Source organism: Chelonoidis abingdonii, chromosome 1 (genome assembly GCF_003597395.2).
Source record: "Chelonoidis abingdonii isolate Lonesome George chromosome 1, CheloAbing_2.0, whole genome shotgun sequence".
NCBI lineage: Eukaryota > Metazoa > Chordata > Testudines > Testudinidae > Chelonoidis > Chelonoidis abingdonii.
In genome coordinates this window covers 216,628,258-216,652,781 of record NC_133769.1, presented here as the reverse complement: position 1 = coordinate 216,652,781, position 24,524 = coordinate 216,628,258, and the positions used below count along the sequence as shown (strand labels likewise).

General features: G+C 40.2%; 1 protein-coding gene across 1 annotated transcript; it reads left to right on the top strand.

Annotated features, from left to right (window-relative positions):
- Window positions 1-3,209: 3,209 nt before the first annotated feature.
- PRRG1 (proline rich and Gla domain 1) lies at window positions 3,210-24,252 on the top strand. Its single transcript, XM_032799259.2, has 3 exons — window positions 3,210-3,253; window positions 10,105-10,265; window positions 21,623-24,252. Exons 1-3 carry the CDS (start codon window positions 3,244-3,246, stop codon window positions 22,145-22,147), a joined length of 696 nt encoding a protein of 231 aa, XP_032655150.1. The 5' UTR covers window positions 3,210-3,243; the 3' UTR covers window positions 22,148-24,252.
- The last annotated feature ends 272 nt before the right edge of the window (window positions 24,253-24,524 follow it).

Sequence of the window (24,524 nt, the reverse complement as noted above, 5' to 3'; positions counted from 1 at the left end):
GCAGAATTGTCAGGTGTTTGGTTCTCGTTGTTAACCCTTTACAGGTAAAAGAAACATTAACCCTTAGCTATTTGTTTATGACAGCATGTCCATCAGATTTCACCCCTCTGGCACTGCTTGGACTTGTCTTAAGTTGCTAGGTCACATGGCTTCTTTTACTTATGTAACAGAGTATGCAAGGCCATCTCCTCTAGGCAGAATAGGAGTTGAATCTTCATATCAATGTCCTTGAGCTGCGAGCAGTTTGCACAGCTTGTCCCAATCCTTTCTTCCTCAAGTCAAGGGCTTGCAGGTCCAAATGTAAACTAGTAAGGCCATATCTGATCAGCTTTGCCAAGTGGCAATGAGCTTTTTGGGAATTTTGCATCACAGAGGATGTCACTCCTATAGCTGCACACTTACCTGGTGCTCAGAATCAGCTAGCTAACTTCCTGTGGAGGGGATTCTCCAACAACAATGGATGGACGGTCTCTCAAAACCAGCCTCTTGAGGTGTATTGTTCGGGCGAGTGGCATTCCAGCAGACAACTTGTTTGCTACAAAAGACAACAAGAAGCATCACCAGTTTTATTCTCAAGGGGACCACAGTCTGGTCTTGTTCACTGATGCCTTCATGTTGGAGTGAGGACTGGGGTTAATGTATGTGTTTTCCCAATGCCTCTGGCTCCGCAAGTCATTCACAGACAAACTAGGCCAGAGCAGATAAATCCTTGGCCTGGCCAAGACAGTGCTGTGTGGTTTGTGTTTGTGTTTTTTTGGACCTTCACAATCTGTCAGTTTTAACCTTTTTGTACTCTGCTTCTCCTTCAAGACCTACTCTCACAGAAGAAGGTTGAATACTACATTCAGACCCAAACAGCCTCCATCCCATGGCCTGGCTTGTGAGGGTATGTCTACACAACAAAGAAACACCCGCAGCTGGCCCATGCCAGCCGACTCTGGCTTACAGGGCTCGAGCTGCGAGGCTGTTTCATTGCTATGTAGACTTCTGGGCTCAAGCCTGGCCTCTTGAGACCCTCCCACCTGCGTCCAGAATGGATGTGAATGTTGGCAAAGTGGTGTTGCACTCATTATTTCAATAGACTCAGAAACCTACACTGTACATTACTGCTTGTGAGTCATGGAATACACATCTAGAACTACCCAAAGAAGAAAACATAGTTACTTATCTGTTCTGTAACTATTGATCTTTGAGATGTGGGTGCAGATATGTATTCTGTGACCCATTCCCCGATCCCTCTCTACTGGAACATTGGGCCATCTCCTCTGGTGTGAAGGAACTGAGGGAAGGTCATGTATAGCTCTGTATAACTTCAGAGGTGGCCACGTGGATGTGTAGTGCCATGTGTGCTACCCCAACAGGTATTACTTGGGAGGGAAAAGCCTCCAGCTCCAGTGTACTAAGCACAAACACACCTGAGCAGAATACACTGCTATGCAGATGTTTACTTCAGTGGAATATGTCTCTGTACCCCCATCTCGAAGAAAGAGAGTTAAGGAACAGGTAAGTAACTGTTGTATAACACTTACAGGACATCTAAAAAATATGGTGGTTGATTAAGACTGCCACACATTTAATACATGTAGTGTGCAATTTGGTATAAATCGACAGTTTGTGGTAGGCCTAAAACTACTCTGCATAATTTGTTTTCAAAGTGCTGAATGCACCAATAATCCGTATTAATGAAAAGTTTAGCTGTTTATTATTTATGGGTCTGTTAGATGGTGGGCTGATACACCAACCATAAAAGGTGAAATCATGGTCCAAGCAACTGCACTTTCCCATTTCTTTCATTCAAGCTTTTTCTTTATAAACATAGTGTCATTTTGAATCTTCGTTTCCAAGAAACCCAAAATAGTTTCACTGTCCTTTTGCTCTTGTCTCCCAGCCCTCCCTTCACAGTTGAAGCTTTCTCCAGCTGGCTTCTGTTCCCAACAGGTCTCTCTCGCTTTTTGCCCCCAAGTTTTCTGCCTGACAGGTGCAGAGAGCCCTTTTCCTGGGTCTGTCCAGTCTCCTTCTCTGCCTGTGAGGTCTGACACATTACATGCAAGTTTGTGTAGGTCACATGAGTAGGAGTAGGTATGTGATCTGCCAACTATATCTTTCATTTTAAAGGGTCCAAGGACCATAACAGGCACATTGGGTTGCTTACATCTGCTCCAAGGTCAAATGTCATGTTACATGTCTTATTCTACTCTTGATTTTTCTTTAAATCTCCAATTTGTCATCTTTGGAAGATCCTCAGTGGATCAGGCATTGTATATTCCCCTAACTTTGTAGCCCCGATCTGTGGGCCAGCAATAAGTTAATTCACTGTGCTGAATGTGACATACTGAATATACAGTATAAATAAGTTCATCAGAGAGCATAACAAATATCAAGTTAAGCTACTTAGAGAATGGTTATGCAGAATAGATGGAATTCATAACCAGATTCTAATTTATGTCAATATCTTTGAGTAGTAATAAAACTGCTTGTAAATATGATTTTTTTTTTTTAAGTTTCCCATGAGGTATTCACCATTTAACAAGAATTGTGTTATAGTGGGATAGTTCCTTCATGAAATACTAAAATTAGGCTTTATTTGGTGACACCTAATATCAAAGCAGAGTTTAGACTTGGTCACCAGGCTTTGGATGTTTCCAACTCTAGTAGGAGAGTGTGACGGGTTGGATCACAGAAACTCCATTGGGAACTGCCAGCTGATATGTCAAGACTACTTCTGCCCCTGCTTTCTCTGCCAGCCTGGGAATCCAGCACCCTGTCTTGCTGAGCCAGACACCACCATCTGCTCCAATACAGACCCAGGGTCTGAATTACGTGCCTGAAAGCAGCTTACAAAAGTGTTCCTGTCTATAATGCTCAGATGCCCAACTTCCAATGGGCTCCAAACCTCAGATAAATTCATTTTACCCTGTGTAAAGCTTATACAGGGTAAACTCATAAACTATTTGCCCTCTATAACACTGATTGATAGAGAGAGAGATGTGCACAGCTGTTTGTCCCCCTCACCCCCCAGGTATTAATACATACTCTGAGTTAGTTAATGAGTAAAAAGTGATATTATTAAATACAAAAAGTAGGATTTAAGAGGTTCCAAGTAGTAACAGACAGAACAAAGTGAATTACCAAGTCAAATAAAATAGAACACGCAAGTCTATGAGAAAATTGACAGCATTTTTTTCCCCCACTTTTTGTTACAGACTCTCCATTAGCCAGTTCCCTGCCTGGGCAGTGATAACCATGGGAAGCGGTAAGTGTTTGCTTAAGCAATGCTGATCATCCATATTTCTATCCTTATTCTATTTAAAGGAGGACTTTACCACACTCCAAAACAAAGAGTACAGAAACCTGTCTTCAGCTAGTAGCTTTTTGGAATGTTGATTTTTGTCTTGATAAAATTTGTTCTTGTTCAAAGGAAGCTTCCCTTCTGCTTGGTCCTGAAGAGAGATGATGATTATTGTGTTTCTGCCAGAGATTGATATAATGCACCCATCAATTTACCAAGGGTTTTAGTGAATTCTGTATTACTGGCAATTTTAAAAACAAAATTGAATGTTTTTCTAAAAGATATGTGCTAAGAGTTACTTTCGAGAAGTTCTATGGCGTGTGCTAGACAGGAAGTCAGGGTATGGCTACACTTGAAACTTCAAAGCGCTGCCACGGCAGCGCTTTGAAATGCAAGTGTGGTCGCAGCACCATCGCTGGGAGAGAGCTTTCCCAGCACTGCATGTACTCCACATCCTGATGGGGTTTAGCTTGCAGCGCTGGGAGCCGCGCCCCCAGCTCTGCGGCACTGTTTACACTGGCGCTTTACAGTGCTGTATCTTGCAGCACTCGGGGGGGTGTTTTTTCCACACCCCTGAGCGAGAAAATTGCAGCGCTGTAAAGCTCCAGTGTAGCCAAGGCCTCAGACTAGGTGATCACAGTGGTCTGTTCTGGCCTTGCAGTGTGTAAATACATGTAATCATTATCATAAATACTAAATATATAAGTTCATTTTTGGAAGTTTGAAATATGGGCTCCATAGCTAAGGTTTCTCTGTGACTTCCACTTAAAGCAGGACTAAATTTCCTCTGTGGCATACTTTAGCTGAGTTTAGTTTCAGAACTTGGCATAGTAACTCTTCTAGGGACAATTACTTTTTCACTAAACTTTGTTTTTCCTGAAGAAATGAACTTGCAGGGGAAACATCTTATCCTCCCTTTTTTGAAATCTTGCCCTGCCTTTTCTCTTCCTTGAATTCATCTAGCTAAACAAGCATATGCCCCCGCAAGCTTCAGACTGCACATACATATATATTCTGATAAGATCTCAGAACACAGCCGCTTCTGAAATTTTAAAACTAAACACACAGGGGGTTATTTCCCCTTCTGGTGTTCACAATTCAAAAGGATATTGATGAATCGGAGAAGGGTTAGACAAAACTCATAAGAATGACCTAAATGAGTTTCACCAGGCTTAGCATACAGAATAGCTCAAATCTGTAAACTGCTACAGTTTCAAATTTAAAGATGCAATGCTTTTATTTCTGACTTTTCACAGGCAGTTTTCAGTCTGTGGGAAGGAGGGATTGGCCTGGTTTTTTGGTATGTGGGGTTCAGCAGGGGTGTGTTATGAAGAAAGGAGGAAAATAGGTGCTTGTGCAGAGAGGAGACTAGGGGGAGCTCAGTTCCTCTGTGCTGAGGGACCCCTGCCTTGAAGAATACCAGTGGTATTGCTACTTCAGCTTCTTGGGTGCAGTGGGCTAAAGGGTGAGAAATGTAAGGGATAGGATCTGTATTCTGATGAACTACTTATGGCTAGAGTGGAGTTTTTTCCTCAACTCTGAACCTCTTTAGTTCAGGCCCCACTCTGTCCCCCTCCTCCCACACACACCTACAACCCTACATCCTCCTGCTCATTATCTCTGATCATCCCCATGCCTGCACTCAAAACTCCCTCTATTACAGCTCCACTCCTATGGCACCCAACTCCCCTATCATAGTCCACATGTAAAACATGTGTATAAAAATTTAAAGGCTGAGGGTGGGGGTCTCCAGGGGACCATCAAAAAAACTGCAAAGCAAGAAAAAAAGCGCTTACTCTTTCCCACATCTATGTTACACTCATTCTGCTTTTGAATTACAGGTTCTTCCTTTCCACCACTCTCAGCTGTGGGGGTATGGGAGTACTAGACCTTCATTTCTTTAATACCTGCTTCTTATGATTTGTGCCGCTGTTCTGTTGATAAACACAGCTTTGTGAGGATCTAGAAAAATTCCATCTGCCTGACAGATTCTTGTTGGTGTCCATTTCAGTGGTGATTATTAAATGTATACGACATTGTAACTTACAACAGGGGCTTCCAGAATGAGCAGAACCCAGAAACTACACAGTAGTGTAAGTTAATACAATTAAATGTGTAAAAAATAAATAAATAAAATGCACTATTTAAAACTGTTCCAACATATGGCAAATAATGAAAACATCTCAAGTCCACTAGCAATTCAGCTGGATGCCTGCTCACTTCTACCTTTCACTGGGATCAATATTTCCAGTTACTATTTCCTATCATGCTGTGCAGAGAGTGCTACTGCTGTTGACAAGTCTGCACAGACATACAGACTGACGAGGAGGTGAAAGTAATGCCATCTGCTTGGGCTGAAATGGGATTGACATAATCTGAGTTATGTGACACATATAGAATGTGGTTGCTGGTTATGGTGCAACGTCATTCTTTCAGCATGTGTAAGTGACCTTTTTAGCACTTGCTCTATGGTCTTAATGTGCAGGGAAGCTTTCGAATAGGGCAGAAAGCAAACCCTGCTTACTCTCCAGGTTTTCATAATGCGAGAATGTCACATTTTGCCAGTTCTTGATATTTGTTTCACAGCCCACTTTCACTTGTATATTCTTAAGTGAAAGTCGTAATGCCAAATTTATGGCATTACGCTGATTTCCATGGCAGTAGAAAAACCACAAATAAAAGGGACAGTAAAGTCAGTTATATTATAAAGAGATTGAGCTCTTGTTGCAAATATATATATTTAATAATAGCACTGGGAATTAATAAGTGACTAGAGATAGCGGGGGATATGGGATTCCTTTTTGTCCCCTTCCTTCTCCAAAGTTAAATACAGAAGTTATTGTTCTTCTAGCTAGGAATCTGGATTTGAAAAGTTCCATTAAAGTAAAAATGTGCTCACCAGACTAAGTGTAGTTGACCTATCAGGTGGTAATACACACTTTTGGTAGAATATATTTCAGACTGAGTTTATTTACTTGAATATTTATATTTCTTGGTGATTCCTAGTATCTAACTCCTCTCTCTTCCCAACCCCTTTACTCTCTTGTTCTATTATGAACCCAAAAACTAGCTGGCTGTGTCCATCTGACTCTTGTTTGTTTTTCATTATCTTCTGCAGCTAATATTTTTATTTATGGAATACCAAAATGGGGAGCTGTCCCCACTCTGAACCTTAGCGTCCAAGAGATGGGGTACCAGCATGAATTCCTCTAAGCCTGATTACCCGCTTAGGACCTGTAGCGCTGCCACCAAACCAGGAATTCCAATGCCTGGTACACTCGGTCCCCCCCAAAACCTTGCCGGAACCCAAGACCCAGACCCTCTGGATCTTAACACAAGGAAAGAAACCCTTTCCCCCACCGTTGCCTCTCCCAGGCTTCCCTTCCCTGGGTTACCCTGGAAGATTACTGTGCTTCAAACTCCATGAATCACAACAGAGAGGACAATTCCCTTCCTCCTCCTTCTCTTTCCCTCCCAGACTCCTCCTGAGAGAGAAAGTAATCCTGACACAGAGAGAATTGCCTCTCTTTCCCCTTCCCTCCTTTCTCCCCACCAATTCCCTGGTGAATCCAGACCCCGTTCCCTGGGGTCTCACACCAGAATAAAAAACAATCAGGTTCTTAAACAAGAAATTTTAATTAAAGAGAGAAAACTTATCTTTGTAATTTAAAATGAATAGGTACAGTCTTTCAGCTCTAGACACTGGAATACCCTCCCAGCCCATATACAAGTACAAAATTAAAATCCTTTCAGCAAATACAAATTTAAACTCCTTCCAGCAAAGCACATTTGCAAATAAAGAAAACAAACGTAAACGGTAACTCGCATCTACCTAGTACTTACTATTTTGAACTTATAAGAGCCTGTATCAGGGGATTGGAGAGAAACCTGGTTGCCGTCTGGTCCTCTGAGACCCGAGGTGAGCAACCAAAAACTAACAGCACACACAGAAACTTCCCTCCTCAAGATTTGAAAGTATGTCCTGCTCCCCTGATTGGTCCTCTGGTCAGGTGACAGCCAGGCCTACTGAACTTGTTAACCCTTTATAGTCAAAGAGATATAAAGTACTTCTGTTCTATTAACTTTTCTTATCTGTTTATGACAGGAGCAAACAATACAAATGACAAAAACAGTTTTGTTTTTTCGTAGTCTTGGTTTAATGCTGTAAATCAGGGGTGGCCACCCTGTATCTCTGGAGCCACATTCGGCTCTTCAGAAGTTAATATGCGGCTCATTGTATAGGCACCGACTCTGGGGCTGAAGTTACAGGCACCAACTTTCCAATGTGCCAGGGGATGCTCGCTGCTCAACCCCTGGCTCTGTCACCAGCCCTACCTCCACCTCTTCCCTCCCCTGAGCCTGCCGTGCCCTCGCTTCTCCCACCTATCCCCCCCCAAGCCTTCTGCATGCCACGAAACAGCTGATTGGGAGGAAGGGAGGGGGAAGCACTGATCGGCGGAGCTGCTGGTGGGCAGGAGGTACTGGGAGCCTGGGGGCGGGGGCGCAGTTTTAGCCAGTGCTGCAAGATATTTACGTGCCAGCTGCAGTAAAGATTCATGTGTCTCTTCATGCTTCGCCCACCATTCCACAGGACATGTATCCATGCCGATGATGGTTTCTGCTTGATAACAATCTAAAGCAGTGCAAGCTAATGCACATTCATTTTCATCATCTGAGTCAGATGCCACCAACAGAAGGTTGACTTTTGTTTTTGGTGGTTCAGGTTCTGTAGTTTCTGCATCAGAGTGTTGCTCTTCTAAGACTTTTGAAAGCATGTGCCACACCTCATCCCTCTCAGATTTCAGAAGGTACCTCAGATTCTTAAACCTTGGGTCCAGTGCCATAGCTATTTTTGGAAATATCACATTGGTATCTTCTTTGCATTTTGTCAAATCTGAGTGAAAGTGTTCTTAAAATGAACAGCATGTTCTGGGTAGTCATCCAAGATAGCCATAGCATGAAATATCTGGCAGAATGCGGGTAAAACACAGAGCCGGAGACATACAATTCTCCCCCAAGGAGTTCAGTCACAAATTTAATTAACAATTTTTTTTTAATGAGCGTCATCAGCATGGACATGAGTGGACTTGTTGGCTCTAAAGTCTTACATTATTTTGTTTTTGAGTGCAGTTATATAGCAAAAAAAAAAACTCCCAACCCCATCATTTGTAAGTTGCGCTTTCGTGATAGAAATCGCAATACTGTACTTGTATAAGAGTATTTTTCAATTCACATTTCTTATTTTTACAGTGCATGTATTTGTAATAAAAGATAATATAAAGTGAGACTATACCCTGTGTATTGTGTTGTAATTGAAATCAATATATTTGAAAATGTAGAAAAATATCTAAAAATACTTAATACATTTCAGCTGGTATTCTATTTAACAGTGCAATTAAAACTGCGATTAATTGCTATTCATTTTTTAATCATGATTCATTTTTTTTAGTTAATCACGTGAATTAATTGCAATTAATCAACAGCTCGAGTTGAAAGATGAAAAATCATCATGGAAATGTTGGAGCTCAAAATCTTTAAACTTTTTCCAATGTCTGTCAGTTGAATTTTTAAGAAATCTTGATCCTTCTGGAAATGCAGAAGCAACATTTATTTTCATTTGACAAATTCCTAATGAATGACTGTTGTCTGCCATTTCCTTTCTTTCCTGTTCTCTGGTTTTCCACACTGTTCTTTTTCCAGAGAAATAGTGAAACTTGCAGTGTCACACACCTCAGCTGGATAATGTTTTTTGTAAACTCTATTTTGCTGTTAGCATGTGATGTAGAACAGTAGGGAATGTCAGCAGAAAAAGCTGGATCTTGTATTTTGTGCTTAAAATCGCATAGAGGGCTTGATTCTCAATCAGAATCTCATGTCCAATTTATTTTTATTTGTGTTCACAGTTACAGAGATTGCGTGCTAATTGTGTATTTGCATATGTAAATTCCTGTCTTGCATCTAACTGGTTATTTCTGTAAATAAATATTTGATTCACATGCGATTTCATACTGAGATCAGGCATGCAACTCTACTCCTGGCTTTTTGGCATCCTGGGGTTTAATATTCACATTAAATTATTTTAAAAGGAAATCACTCATATTTTTGCTACCCCTGAACCTAAAGATTTACTAGGAAAGATGTATACTGCTCAAGTCGAACAAATTAAAATGTAACTTAAATGTTAAAGGTACAGTTAGTTTCTTTAATGCCATGGTAACTAGTGAAGTTCAATGTTGTATAAGAGAATGCGTAGACCTTCTATTTGAAAAAAGGTCAGTCATTCTGGAGTGTGATTCTCACTAGGTATTATGCAGAAACATATTATTGATAAGGCTTGTGAGAATTTCAGATATGATGCCCCCACATAGTCATAAGTACTTTTTTGGAGGGGGAGTTCACAGCCATGTACCATTTATTCCCAGTAGCCCTGAAAGGAAGCATTTAAGTGGGTGCTTAACTTCATCTTTAATCAAGATGGTGTTTATAACATGTGCTTAAGTCCCACTGACTTCAGAGTTTAGGTTAAACATGATCTTAAATGTTCTGAATAGGGATGCTGTGCTAAGTGAGTTGCACTTAAAACAATCTGTGGCACTGTACCTATAATACTCAGAAGTCTATGCAAAAGTATTTTTAATAGCCAGTAACACTTGGAGGAGCCTTCATAATTTTTTTTAATGTAAAGAGAATATTTTGAAAAGTCTCTCTCCAGACAACAAATTTAGTTTCTTTTGGGCAGTTTTATTCTGAACTTTTGGGAATGTATCCAAACAATATTTTCAGAAGTGACCTTTGTGTTCTCTTCATCTTTTCAGTTTTCCTGACCGAAAACAAAGCCAACTCTCTGTTAAAAAGATACCCAAGAGCCAATGGATTTTTGGAAGAGCTAAAGCAAGGGAACATAAAGCGTGAGTGCATAGAAGAAAACTGTACCTATGAGGAAGCAAGAGAAGCTTTTGAAAACGATGAAAAGACAGTAAGTGGGGGGGGGGGGGCGTGCGGAAAGGTTGTGGGATTTTTTGTTTTTTAATAATTGAATTACTTACTTAAGCTTGCTTTATGTGTTTAGTGGCCTCCAGCTCTCCTACATTTGCCCTAGATTTGTTAGCTTATTCATTTTTACTGAATGCATTGTAACAAAACTAGTAAGCTACTTTCCACTCTTTAGAATATTGAACATCCTCCTGTGAAGGGGAAGAGAATGTGTGTGCTGCATACCACAGACATCTTATTTAAATCATGCATTTTAAAGCCATGAAAGAGAGTAGTTGAAATGCAGAGTACCCAGTAAAGACAAACTTAGTATTTTAAAAACAAACAGAATTGAAGTAGCTCTCCTGAAACTTGCAGCTGCACGCCAACAGAGTACTTGTTAAGTACCACCTATGTAAAACTTTGAAACGATAAGGCCTCGATCCTGCAGTGCCTTGCACATGGGCCCTATTAATTTGAATGAGGTTCTGTGCCGGAGCTGCTCATGCATAATTCATTGCAGGATCAGGGTGAAAGTCTGTAAATAGAGGTCTGGTATATGCCAGAATGACTCTTGCTGTTCAGGGCATACTGACATCCACCTGTGTGTTCAGCTTTTTCTGCACATTTCTCTAGCTACTTATTTTATCTTAAACATACCATTTCTGGTGGTCACCCTGGAAAAATGGAGGACTAGAATGGGAATTTTCTTAGCCACTAAATGAAGGGGCGGGAGGTTGCATCTGTAACAAAGATCATTCCTTCTTTTTCTCTCTCTCTCTAAGTAAAAGTGTGTGTGGGAAAACTCCTTTAACTCAGTTTTTTACAGTCTAATTAAAAGCACTTTACCTCTTAGTTGCTCTGGTTTCACTTAATTGGTATTTTTGATCTCCCGTAGAATCTTTTTGGCAAAACAGGTAGGCAGCACCTGAGTTTCTAGCATTAAAAAAAACCAAAACAAAAAACTTTCAGGCCTGTTTTGATACATAACAAAGAAGTAAAACAGAGCACAAGCTGAATTATTTTATTTTTCTTAGCATGTGTATCTTAAGGTATGCTAATTTTCCTCAGAAGCAAACTCTGTGTGGTGTGTGCATTTGACGTATTCATACTGCAGTCACTATGTAGTACTTGAGTGCCATCAGCATGACCAACACAATTTCTAGACCATAGTCTGACTTAAAAATTTACCAAGAAAGATACAGAATGTAAGTAATGGACAACTGAAGTTGAAGGATACTCTTAAACAGTTTCTTAATTTAGTTTCAAATAGGAGGCTAGTGGCTTGGTTGAGTCAATCCTATTTATTTAAAAAGAAAAAAATAATAGTAACCAGACTTATGTTTTAGGGTAGGAGATGCTGACAATCTTTTTAGTCAAGAGCATCTCGCATCCCTACTGTCCCTTCTCATCCAGTGAGAGAATGTTTTAGTGTCAGAGTGGGGCTCGAATTTCCTTCAGTGCTTCTAGGACCTCTTATGTCTGTGCCAGATTTTGAGAGGGAGCTGTGTCAGGTGATCTCTTCAGTATTCACCAGACTGATCCAGAGTCCCATAATACTTTATGGCTAGACCAAAGATGAAGTGGAAAACTAATGCTTCTGAGGCTATAGTTATATATAATGCTGATTCTGCAGATTTTCCATAAAAGGAATGAAATAAGGACTGTGAAACTGGCTCTTGCAAACAGCTTTATTAACCAGTAATGTAAATTACTTTTTCCTCTAACTACACTTTTGACTGGATAAGGTACAGTGTGCAACTAAGGACTAGTCTACACTATCACACTTCATTGATGCAGCTGCACCAATGCAGTTGCGCTGCCGTAGCATGTCTGATGAAGACGTGCTATGGTGACTAGAGAGTGCTCTCCATCAGCATAATTACTCCACTTCAACGAGAGGCAGAAGCTATGTCAGCAGGAGAATATCTCTACCTGCTTAGTGCTGGTGTGGACAGCGCTTAGATCAATGTAACCTGCATTGCTCATGGGGGTGGCTTTTTCTTATCCATGAGCGCTGTAAGTTACATTAACTTAAGCAGTAGTGCAGACTAGCCCTAAGATAAAGTAGTTAGTAGTAAACAAGTAGGGTATATAATTTTTCAGAATGCTTTGTCTTCATAAGTTGTGAAACTAGTAACTATTCCCCCAAATGGTTTCTACTCATGTTAAGCGTTATTGTGGAAAGTCATTTGTAGTTAAACTGTTGTAATACCTAGTCTTTGTATGTGTAGAATCTGTCAGAATAAACAAGGTATGTGTTCTGCTGAAACTTGCAAAATTTGCAGTCTACTAGGTGTGGCTTATCTGTGCTGCGGCTGGTTTGTACAGAGTCCTTTATGGCTTGTAAAACCTATGGCGCTAGATAAGAAGTGTAAGGTGTGTGGTGATAAAATGGAATTTATGGAGTTTTCTATCAATCAGAACCAAGTCTGGTATAAATATAGATGGGCTTGAAAGCATATTTTGAAGCAGATCTACGGTGCGATGTGTAATGCTGTGAGACTGCTTTCATTTCGTGTTCTTCTGTCTTGCCTTTTGAATAATAAACTGATTGAGCCTCTCTTATTGAACTATAGAAAGCCTGTTCCTTGCAGTGAATGGTTATTTTTTCCTGGAGTTGAGTGGTGGCGATCCATATGGATAAAGTGATTTACAATCCCTGCTTTGATGGGAAGAAGTAGGGTCTCTTGGCTACTGTAGTCGCAGCATAGTCTTGTTGAAGTTCCTTCTGCTGAAGTCTTGTGCATACAGTGGAGTTCTACAGTGCAAGTGTTGCGGTGCCTTGATCTACTTCTGGTGCGTTTAAAAGGCTGATCTGCTATATCTTACAATAGCAGCTTTATCGTTTACAGCCAGAGTGGGTTTTAACATTGATGTACCTCAGTTTTTGAATGGGTTATAAATGAACGGAAGAGATTATCTACATTATGATATGCTGAAAATGTTTTCTGGTAACTAGGAGAAAAAAATTAAGTGCAGACAAAACTTAGTTGATCTATGGATGATTCTGCTCAGACCATTTTAGACATAATTGATTGTCAACATCTCTGGCCTGTAGAAACATGGCTTAAAAAATTCTTAGGTTCAAGGACATTTTGAAACATAATTACAGAATAATGCACAATGTCATGGCATGATTGCAGCATTGTAATTCATTTTATTTCTGTTAACTTCAAATATATTTATTGAAATTATGCCACATGCTGCTAAATTGCTATGTTCCTGGTGATTTTAAAAAAATCTTTAATTGTGCAAAACTTTGAACATTTAAATTTCTTATTTTAAATTTTCCAGAAAGGAATGTCAGCTGCGTGGCTGAGTTCTATATAATCAGTGATTGAAAGCATCTACCCAAGATAGTATTTCTGAGTATCAAATGTGGCCTTTCATATTAGCTTTCAGACTAATCATTAACACTGTGTAAATATCTAGGAGATAAGAGAGACCTATATGTAATATAGTATGTTAAACTTCAATATATAGTTCTACTATAATCTGAGATTGAGGCAAATTTTTAAAAAAACCAAATGTCTGAAGTGCTTACTCACACTGTCATTTTGTTCATGTACTCCAGGTATTGAATATAGAATGCTTTTCTGATTGGGAACTTATGATTTTTGCCTGTATAAAAAGTCAAAGCATTGACTGGCAGTGATTTGTGGCTGGTATGCTGCCAAAATCCAGTAGGCCTTTAAAATGAAAATTCTCAGCACTACTTTATTAATGCTTTTAACATTGACATGGAGAGTCAACAGCTCATTGTGTCAGTATCAATTTAATGTACAGGGGGCCTGCTCTGTGAATGACGGTTATATTGATAGTGAAGTATTAGAACCTCATTCTTTCAGATACTTTTAATTTTGAATCTACCAATTGGACACAAGTAGGCTGGACAAGCCAGTTGGTTGACCAGTCAAATGATGTCAGTTGATTGCCTATATGATCACAGCCTACCTTTTTGATGCATCATGGTGCCATCTGTTAGAGCAAGTCTAGTTAAATGTCTTGATCATTTGTTTTACCATATGCTAATACTATCTGTTGGAGAGGGGAAATTGAACTAATTGATAGTTGAGCATCTTGGTTGGCTGGAATCTTCTAGAACAGAGGTGGGCAAACTTTTTGGCCTGAGGGCCACATCAGGTTTCCAAAATTGTATGGAGGGTCGGTTAGGGGAGGCCAAGCATGGCCTGGCCCCGCCTGCTATCCGACCCCTCCTGTTTTTCACCCTCTAACCTCCCACCCTCCGTTCCCTGTCCCCTGACTGCCTCTCACCACCCCATCCAACCCTGCTCTCGTTCCTGACTCCCTCATCTCCCCCGGCCCTGGGACCCTTGTCCCCTGACTGCCCCCTGCCGCCCCATCCACTCCCCCCTCTCCTTCCTGAATGGCCCCCTGGGATTCCTGCCCCATTCAACCCCTGTTCCTCACCCCCTGACCACCACCCAGAACTCCCCTGCCCTCTATCCAACCCCCGCGCTGCCTGGAGCGCTGGTGGCTGGCAGTGCCACAGCCATGCTGGCCAGCTGGAGCTAGGCCACACCCCTGCCACCACCACACAGCTCAGAGCACCGGGTCAGGCCCTCACTCTGCAGCTGCTCTGCCCCAGAAACTCGCAGCCCTGCCATCCAGAGCATTGCACCAGCGGCGGGGTGAGCTGAGGCTGCAGGGGAGGGGCTGGGGGCCAGCCTCCCGGGGCAGGAACTCAGGGGCTGAGCAGGAGGGTCCCGTGGGCTGGATGTGGCCCGTGGGCCATAGTTTGCCCACCTCTGTTCTAGAATAAACTGTCTGTCTTTGTATACCAGACCATCAATATACTTGGCAGTTTTCATAACACATTAAACAAGTTAAAACATGGTCCCTGCCCTGAAGAGTTTACAGTTTAAACTGACTAGACAAACATTCAGAAATTAACTCAGAAGGGGATGGGGGAGGGGGAGGGGGAGGAAGGTTCAGTCATTGAACCTCCTCCCCCAGCACAAAGAGAGAAGATGCACAGCCATTAAGCTGCCTGATGAGTTGGCTTGCTGCCTGCCTAGGATCCTCCCCATAGGCTGCGGGGAGGGGGATCCTTTAGCAGTGGGTGGGCTTCTGCCCACCCAGTTCCCAGAAACCCAATAGGTACCTGCCTGGACGCCTGGGTCCCATTCCCCAGCCCCATCTCCAGCCCCACCAAGGTGAGCCCCTGTGCTGCCATTCCGGATGCCTGGGTTCCTTCCCATCCCACATCCCTCCCGAGGGGTGAGCGCCCTGGACGCCTGGGTCCCATTCCCCAGCCCAATCTCTTCGTACTCCCCCAGGGGCTAGGAGCTGATGGGGGGTATACTGGTGACAGTTAGGGGGTGTCAGGGTTGGGGAGTCTAGGCCTGTCTGGAGGGTTCCACTGGGGGTGCTTGCGGGTATAGGGGGGTGTCTCGGCTGTCCAGGGGGCATCTGTTTCTACGGAGCCGTGTCTACAGGTGAGCTCTATGGGGAGGCTTTAGAGATGTGTATGTGGTTGTGTTGGTGTCTGAGGGGTATATAGAGGTGTCTATAGGTATTTCCATAGGGGATGTGTATGGCGGGGGGTGTATTCCAGAAAGCTTTTCACAAGGTCTCTCACCAAAGGCTCTTACGTAAATTAAGCTGTCATGGGATAAAAGGGAAGGTTCTTTCATGGACTGAGAACTGGTTAAAAGACAGGGAACAAAGAGTAGGAATTAATGGTAAATTCTCAGAATGGAGAGGGGTAACTAGTGGTGTTCCCCAAGGGTCAGTCCTAGGACCAATCCTATTCAATTGATTCATAAATGATCTGGAGAAAGGGGTAAACAGTGAGGTGGCAAAGTTTGCAGATGATACTAAACTACTCAAGATAGTTAAGACCAAAGCAGATTGTGAAGAACTTCAAAAAAGATAAGTACATTTAAAAATGACTTTTTTTCTTTTATAGCTGCTATGGGTTTGTGTTATTTCTGTTTAATTTTATTTTTTTCTTTTGTAATTTTAACACTCACATTTCAATGCTAACCTAACATTACAAAAACCAAGTTACTTAGCAATTATTTTAACTCAGAAAAATGCAAACACCAATGAAATGAAGCTCTAAAAATGAAAGAATTACCTTTTTTTAGTAATTAGGCATAAGTGTCTCTCTAAGACTAAGCCTATTGGAGACCATGAAGTCTTACTCTTTTTTGTTACCATGGTTAGTGTGCTAATAAATTAGTGCTTTAAAATATTTGACCATCTTTGACAATATCTGACTGGTGAATTGACCAATTATTTTTGGACCAGTCAAATGCCTAGCTTTAGACACAACTTTATCTATGAATAATGCAGTTCCCATCCCTTGAGACATCTAAAATTAGACTTGTCTAGGCAATAGGAATTGCACAGAACAAACCTGCATTGGCAGTAGTATCTTAAATTGGTCTTTTCCATCACAGTTATCTGATTCTGTGGCCTACTTAGCATAAAATTTGCTATCCTTTTAAGAGTGTTAAAGTAATCCTAGTGTTTCAGAGCTGTGAATGCTACAGTGATTGAGATCAAATGGTTGCTGAACGTATCCTTCTAAATTGCACCAATTAAATTATTTTGTGTATTAAAAGAAAATTTCTTAAGATGGGCTTGTGTTGCAAGTAGTGATTACTAATGTTTTCCAGCTTTTAACTAGTCTTCTAACTTTTTTTCTTAGCTATACCAAGTCTACAGATGTTTTGTTTTTATTTCTCCTGCTTTTCCAGCAATTCATGAGAACCTTTGGGCTCTAAAAATATCACTTAGATGGCTCCCTCTTTTTGGCTTTTTGCATTCTTCTCCAATTAAGTGATCTTCTGACTTGAGGAAGTCATTCCACTCCATGTGCCACCGTTTCCCTATCAGTAAAATGGGGACAATGATACTTACCTTCTTTGTGCTTTGAGATCTAGAGATGAAAAGTGCTGCATGAGAACTAGTTTGTGATATTTTTAATTGAGTTTTTTCTTCTTGATTAGTGATCCTTGTCTCCTCTTGGATATTAAAGCATATCTGTTTTGTGAAACAAAAGCAGACTAAACACTTTTCAATTTCTGTAATTACAATCCTTCTGTATCACTGTTTTCTAGAGGTGGATAGCAAGAAACTCCTCAGTAGTGGAGTCAGATGTTTCTAAATTTTGATAAAACCCTCTCTCTAACAAACCTCGATTAATAGATTTAAGGCCAGAAAGGACCATTATGATAATCTAGAGAGACCTCTTACCTAACAGGCCCAAATAACTTCACCCTGCGTGAGGCCCATAATCATAAACTTGTATCTTGTTGAAATCTTCTTGGAGTTTAGCACTAAAGATGTTCAAGTCTTCTCACTACGGCTTTTGGAAAGGAAACCTCCAAGGAAAAACATGGCTGTTTCGCTCTGAGACGTAGGCTACCTAAAAAAACTTTGCTGGCAAGCAACCTAATTGACGATATTGGGGAAGAAAAGTAGAAATAATTTTACTTCAGGAATTTTTTTTACAAATTGGGAATTTTAAATATTCTTGAATTTTGAAATTTCATTTATGCACAGAATTTCAGTTTCACAGAGCTGAAGTGCTTTAGCTTTGAGGGACTGTAAAGCTTGAAAAGAATGTCCATAAACTAAAACAGATGATAAACCACCATATGTCCTTAAAGCATCTTAAACTGTTAAGTTACTGAAGCTCTCCACACACCCCCTCCAGTTGTATGGAAACCCCATAGATAGCCTCATCCTCCTGCACCTTGAGCCAATGGCCTGCCTCTCTGGGGGAGATGAAGAGCAGCTAGCTTTGCTGCTGCTTCTCTTTGAGGGAACGAACAGGAGATATACTGGCTTCCCAGCATTCTGGACAACCACAAAAACAGCTCCTGTAGCAGGCACATCTTAGAGATAAAAAATACACCTCTACCCCGATATAACACGAATTTGGATATAACGCGGTAAAGCAGCGCTCTAGGGGGTGGTGCGGCGCGCTTCGGCGGATCAAAGCAAGTTTAATATAACGCAATTTCACCTATACTGCAGTAAGATTTTTTTGCTCTCAGGGACAGCATTATATCAGGGTAGTACTTGAAAACTATTAAAATGCTTATAAGTGGCAATGAAATCTATTAACCCTATATCTTATACCGGAAAGCATATATATGTTTGTAATCTGTTTCTACAATATCTAGCATCTTAAAATAAATAACTCAAAAAACCTAACTTACATTCACGTAAAGTGCTGCAAAGTGGCTACCTAAAAATGGCAGCTTCTTACTCAACACATCTGCTCTGTGGTTTCAGAGTCAGACATCCTGACTCTAGCCAAAATAAGCTTTTACCACTTTACTGCTTTGGCACAGCTTAGGCAGCAGAATGATGAGACAAAGCTGAGTTCTAATACGAATAAATAATAATGATAGTCTTCCTAGTGAATGATTGACATAGTTCCAGATAACATTCTAGTCAGTTGTACCTGAACCAGATTATTCTTCTTCTTAGCATATGCACAACGTGCCTCGAGTGACATGTGACTAGGTTTCATCACCGAATTGGTCCACTGGTTGGATCATAAGCTTCCCCGGCTCGGGCACTGACTGGGAGTGTGATGTAAACGCTGATCCATGCCCCCCGAAACAGATTGAGGGCACGGGGGAAGTAGGCAAGTCTTCTCTAAAGGCATTATTTGGCCAGCAGAAACTTTATTACCAGTGGTGCTGTGTAAGAAAAGAGAGAACCCAGCTTGACTTTCAGAGCCCAGGTTGATTTCTGTAGTGAAGTTAGGAAGAAGAATCTTGTAAACTGAGCATGCATGATGTGGGAGTCACTGGATTGCAGTAAACATGGAGCCTGACCTTGCCATTTTCATAATCTGCTTTCCGCATAGTACTTTAAGTATTCATGCTTATTAACTTGCTTTTTAAAGATTATAGCTTTCTGATTAAGGAACACAAAACAAAGAGAAGGGATGTGGGGGGGACCTTTTTCTGAAATCAGCACTTTTGACTGAAAAGGTATTGTTTGCCAAGAATGAGGCTTTGATTAGTTATCCCTTTGCAGTCCTTGTCTACTTCATCATCAGCTTTGTTCCCGATATGATCCCACCAGCTAACCTATCCCTTTCCTACAGTAATGCTCTTCCGCTTTCCCAAGTGTCCCACTGACAATGCCTTTCAGAATCTCCAGAGATTTCAGCAGAGTTGTATTGTATGGGGTTTGCATTTTACTGTGTTATAGATGTGATTTTTTTTTTTTTAAGTAACTTTAATTTTAAAAAATGCATTTGGTTTGTTAAGATTTATTTCCCTCATATGAAATCCATGCTATATGGCTTTACTTAGATCAGTGTTTCCCAAACTTTGGACACCGCGTGTGTAGGGAAAGTCCTTGGCGGGCCAGGCTGGTTTGTTTACCTGCCCTGTCTACAGGTCTGGCCAATCGCAGCTCCCTTTGGCTGCGACTCGCTGCTTGAGGCCAATGGGAGCTTCTGGAAGTGGCACGGGCCGAGGGACCTACTGGCCGCTGCTTCCAGCAGCTCCCATTGGCCTGTAGCAGTGAACTGCAGCCAGTGGGAGCCGCGATTGGCTTGACCTGCAGATGGGGCAGGTAAACAAACTGGCCCGGCCCACCAGGCGCTGTCCCTAAAGAAGCGGCATCCCAACTTTGGGAAACATCGACTTAGATGATTTTGGACCACATCTTAAAATACAGATGCTTTGCAGACCTAGTTAAGATCTTGAAGTCTTGGAATTGTGGGAACATGTCAAATTCTGCAGTGTTGAAAAGGCAAAAGAATGAACATGATTTAAAAAAAACCTGCTTCTAGATCATATTAAATATTGGGCGAAGGGGTGTGTATAATCCTATCACCTAAAAATGTGGACTAACCTAGCTTCTTTGATACATCTGTGGGGGGGTTTTAACATCCTCCTCCCAACTTTTCCTAGAATCTGCTTATTTTGTAATCTAGTCTTAACTAGATTTTCAGAGATTATATCTAGAGGGAACCCTAGCTTGCTTTATGTATGTGATCAGTCCTTTTGAATGATAGACCTTTTTCCTGGGGACAGAAATGATTGTTGCATTGTTAGTTACTGATACATGTGGTCATAAAACTCTTACCTTGTGAGAGTGGTGGATTTGTATTGTACTAATAAGATAAATGTCCAAGTGTAGTGTTTACCTTTGAAAAGATCAGTTAAGATGGCTTTTTTTACACTTTTAATACATTGCCTAAATAAACCCTAAATCTCTTGCCTTTTTTTTTTTTTAGGTGCTGGGTTTAAGAATGTGTAGAGTGATGTAATTTATGTGACGTGTTAGATATATTAAAAAATCACTTCATATTTTATATTGAGCCCAGGACTTTTTTTATGTGACATGTAGATACCTTTATTATTATTATTATTATTATTATTTTATTTATTTATTTATTTATTTGGAGGATTTTGTTTTCTCCAAGCACAGAGTATAATTGATGTTTACTAACCTTATTTGTCTGAAACAAAGGGATGAGGTTTACATAGCTTCACCTGTACTTTACATTTGGTCTATATTAGCTATGCATGATACCTGTGCTACTTCACAAGATAGAGGCAGTGGAAAAGCTCTCTAGGACAGGAAGCCCATATTATCCTTGTTTAGTAGCTAAAGCAAAGGTACTTCTGATCCTAACTTCTTAATGCTTTTGCAATAGCTATTGTAATTTTAAAATATTAATAATAATTTCTGTTATCTTAAAATATTGATTTCATTTTTAATCCCCCCCAATTCATATTTCCAATACTCTGTTGATTCATCTATCTTTACCTGAGATACCAAGTTTTCTAGACTATTTTAAGTATATGTCCTATGGTTATCCATATATTGCAAAAGCAATGGTTAGCTATAAATAGCTGACTGCTATTATTTTATAAGCCAGAGGGTGGGGAAGTTTGATTTGTAGGATGACAGTGCAGCATAATTATGCTGGGTCAAAATAGTCTGTCATTCTGAAACAATGTTTCCCTGTCGAAACGCCTTATAATAATCTTTAATTCCAAAAATAGATCTGACTCTGAGTTGTTGCATTCACAAATTATCTTAAAAATCAATTCAAGTTATTTTTCTAATCCATTCCTATCTCTAATGTAGATTTGTGACTATTAAGTGCTGATACAGAAAGGTTATGAGCAGTGAGGAGTTAGGTGGCTTTTAAAAAAACTCAAAATCAGCGATGACTTCAGAAAGAGGTCAGGAAACTTTTTTTATACAATATCTGCACCAATTAAAGATCTAGGTGGTCATTTATTGACAGCCGAAACACTTGGCTTCAATTTTGTTATTGAAAATAGACCAGTTAAAATTTATTTTTAATAGCTTCTGATTTATTCTGTCTTGCTGTTTTAGAGGGAGTTCTGGAAAGGCCACTCAAATGGAGGACTCCAGGGAGAAAGTAACACAGGACATCATTGGTATACATTTTACCTCGCGTTTCCATTAATCATTGGCCTTTTTATTATCCTCCTTATCATATTTCTTACATGGAGATGCCTGTTTAAAAAGAAACTGCGTAGACAGTCTGTATACATGCATAGGGGAGCCCGTGAAACCACTGGTGATAGTGCTGTGGCTGATGGTAGAAGTCCTCTTCCCCCGCCGATCAGCATTGTTCATTCCCTGCAGGAAGAAATGTATGAAGGCAATGGGCTGTCTCCAGGATATTTGGGCTCTCCAGATGGACGTTCAGACTCAATATCAACAAGGCTGTCAAACGGTGACCCTCCTCCTTCATACGAGGAAGCCACTGCCGAAACCAGCATAAGAAATGAAATGGAGCATCACTTAGATCCACCCCCACAGTATGAAGACATTGTAAACTCCAGCTCAGCTACTGCCATTGCAATACCTCCTGTTGTCACCAGTATTAAGTAAAGCAGGAAGAATAGTAGCAACTTTTTAAAATTACTAAGAGAATTTTGTAGCACTTTAATGCAGCTTACTACCATTTATATAATTTAATGGACTCATACTGTGTACCTCTTCCCTGTTTTGTTCCATCTGTGTGTGTTCCCGTGCCAGTTTTAAAGATGGGGAATCCATACTGAGAGTATGGAGCAGGTACAAATGTGGTCTTCTGTGCATACCTCTCAAATGTCCCTCCGTTTGAGGGTTGTCATTTTAGTCTGAATGTTGCCTATGTTCCACACACATTTGATGTCACCTTCCTTTTAGTGTTGAAAATTATTTACATCAGAATCAAACATTGGTAACAGGAAGTTATTTAAACCAAAGGGCCATGTCCTACGGCATTTTAAGTTTCTTGCGTGAATATTTTGTCTTTCATTTTGGGTCTTTGTCACATATTGTATCATACGCTTGAGCCTTGGAAGGCTGAGAAAAGTGTTGTGTGTGAACAAACATGAACATAGCATGTTCACCCAGCTTAAATATGATACTTCAGGGATTGCAGTAAGTGAGACTAAGAAATTTTGGAACACATCAGCTGTACTTGTACAGAGGGCAGTAATTAAGTGAATTTTGCAATTGGAAAAAACGATAGCATAATGTTCTTATCCCGTCTGTTCTCCATCTTTCCCTCCAGTCCTGTTTATGATGATGTCTTGATTCTGGAACATCTGATTTTTTTTTTTTTTTTTCTTTTAAGTGAATTTAGTTCTTGTGAAAGGTACTAGACTGAGAAGCTCTAGACATTAAAGTTTCCTCTGCACTGCCTCTGGGCACACAGTACCAAACCAACGTGCCTCATCACTGACATACGGAAACTGCCTAGAAGGGGATGATCATAGTTTACTCTTCACACCAACGCAAATAGTGGTCTCTTCTGAGCCTGCCAACAGGCTGCCAGTTGCAATGGTGTCTTTTACGTATGTGGATTTCTTTCCCTATGAAATGCATGGTGATCACTCATTTCACATAGGCCATTAAGCAGTTGTCAGATAACCTCTGGTCATTTCCAGTCTGCTCTGGATTTATGCCAATGACTGAAAGTTGTAATGCTCAGTATTCCACTACCAGTCTGTTGAACCAACCAAACCCCTGTTTTAACTGTCTAATGTTCCTGAACTAAAATGTGTTGCAACATTGTGCAGATATTTGCAATAAAGAAATAATGCTTGTCCTTTGAAATAAAGAGATCAAATGTTCACAGTGATCCATGATGACAACTTTCAGAACTATGCTGTTGATTGAAGATTCCACACAAGCACAGTTTTAAATTCACTGGCCAAAAGTCTTAGTGAATGCAATTTATATGGCTAAACAAGAAATTGCATAAAGCAGTCATTTAAAATGTTCTTTCCTCTACTAAGACAATAAGTGCTTTTTCTTGAATGCTGGAATGATTCCAAATTACAAAAAATATTTTTTTAGCTTTAAAAGTTAAGGGTTCTATTAAATGTAACAAGTTATATAACTTTTATTTTATGCTTGGCCTTTCTGATATGATTAAAATGACAGTTTGTCTTGTAGTAGTTTTTATAAAGCTTTATTTTTTCAAACTATAGCTTCTACTTTTTCTTAAATTGTAATTATATTGTCCCGTAATAAATGTGATGGTAAGATTTACAGCCTTACCTCTCTGAATGTTTTACAAGTAAGAACATGCAGTAATCTCTTGACTGCCAGAAAATTCAGGGTATTGCATTCCCTGCTTTGACTGTAACACTGAGAGGTGAATCTTGTACAGAACTAAACTGATTTTGTTTACTAATGACCAACATGGAGATGGATGACTTGTTTAAGAAATTTATGGAAATCAGATGATTTAGAGAGTATTTAATTTTGGACACCTGTGGGGAGGTAGTTCCGTCTTCACTGCGTGTAAATAACCTATTTGATTACAGTATTAAAATTTTAAGATCTGGTTTACATTAAATTATGGTATTTAAACATTTTGCTTATGTTTATAAAAGATTTTTTGTTAATATTTTTGGCATGCTAAATAAAGCTATTCTTAAAGGCATTAAAAGAGTTTATCAGTTCTGTGCAGTTGGAATAAAAATGACATTGATTTTTTTAACAGAGGTGCTGTGTTAACTTCCATTGTCTCTCGTCTTGATGAAAATGTTTTGTCTCAAATTTTAAGCTAATTTTAAAACAGAAGAACTAGTACCATTACTAAATGAGTTTTTAAATTAATATATACGTGTCTGAAATATAAAAACATACAGTATCTTATAACAATGGCCAACTGGAGCAACATTCAGGGAAAGAATGGAGAATTTCTTGCTGGCATGTCTCAAGGGGACAAAGCATTATAGAAAGTTTAAGCACTTAATTCCATGAGAGT

Coding starts and splice junctions, on each gene's coding strand:
- PRRG1 (XM_032799259.2), top strand. Junction 10,266..21,622: donor TTGAAAACGATGAAAAGACA/GTAAGTGGGGGG, acceptor TTGCTGTTTTAG/AGGGAGTTCTGGAAAGGCCA.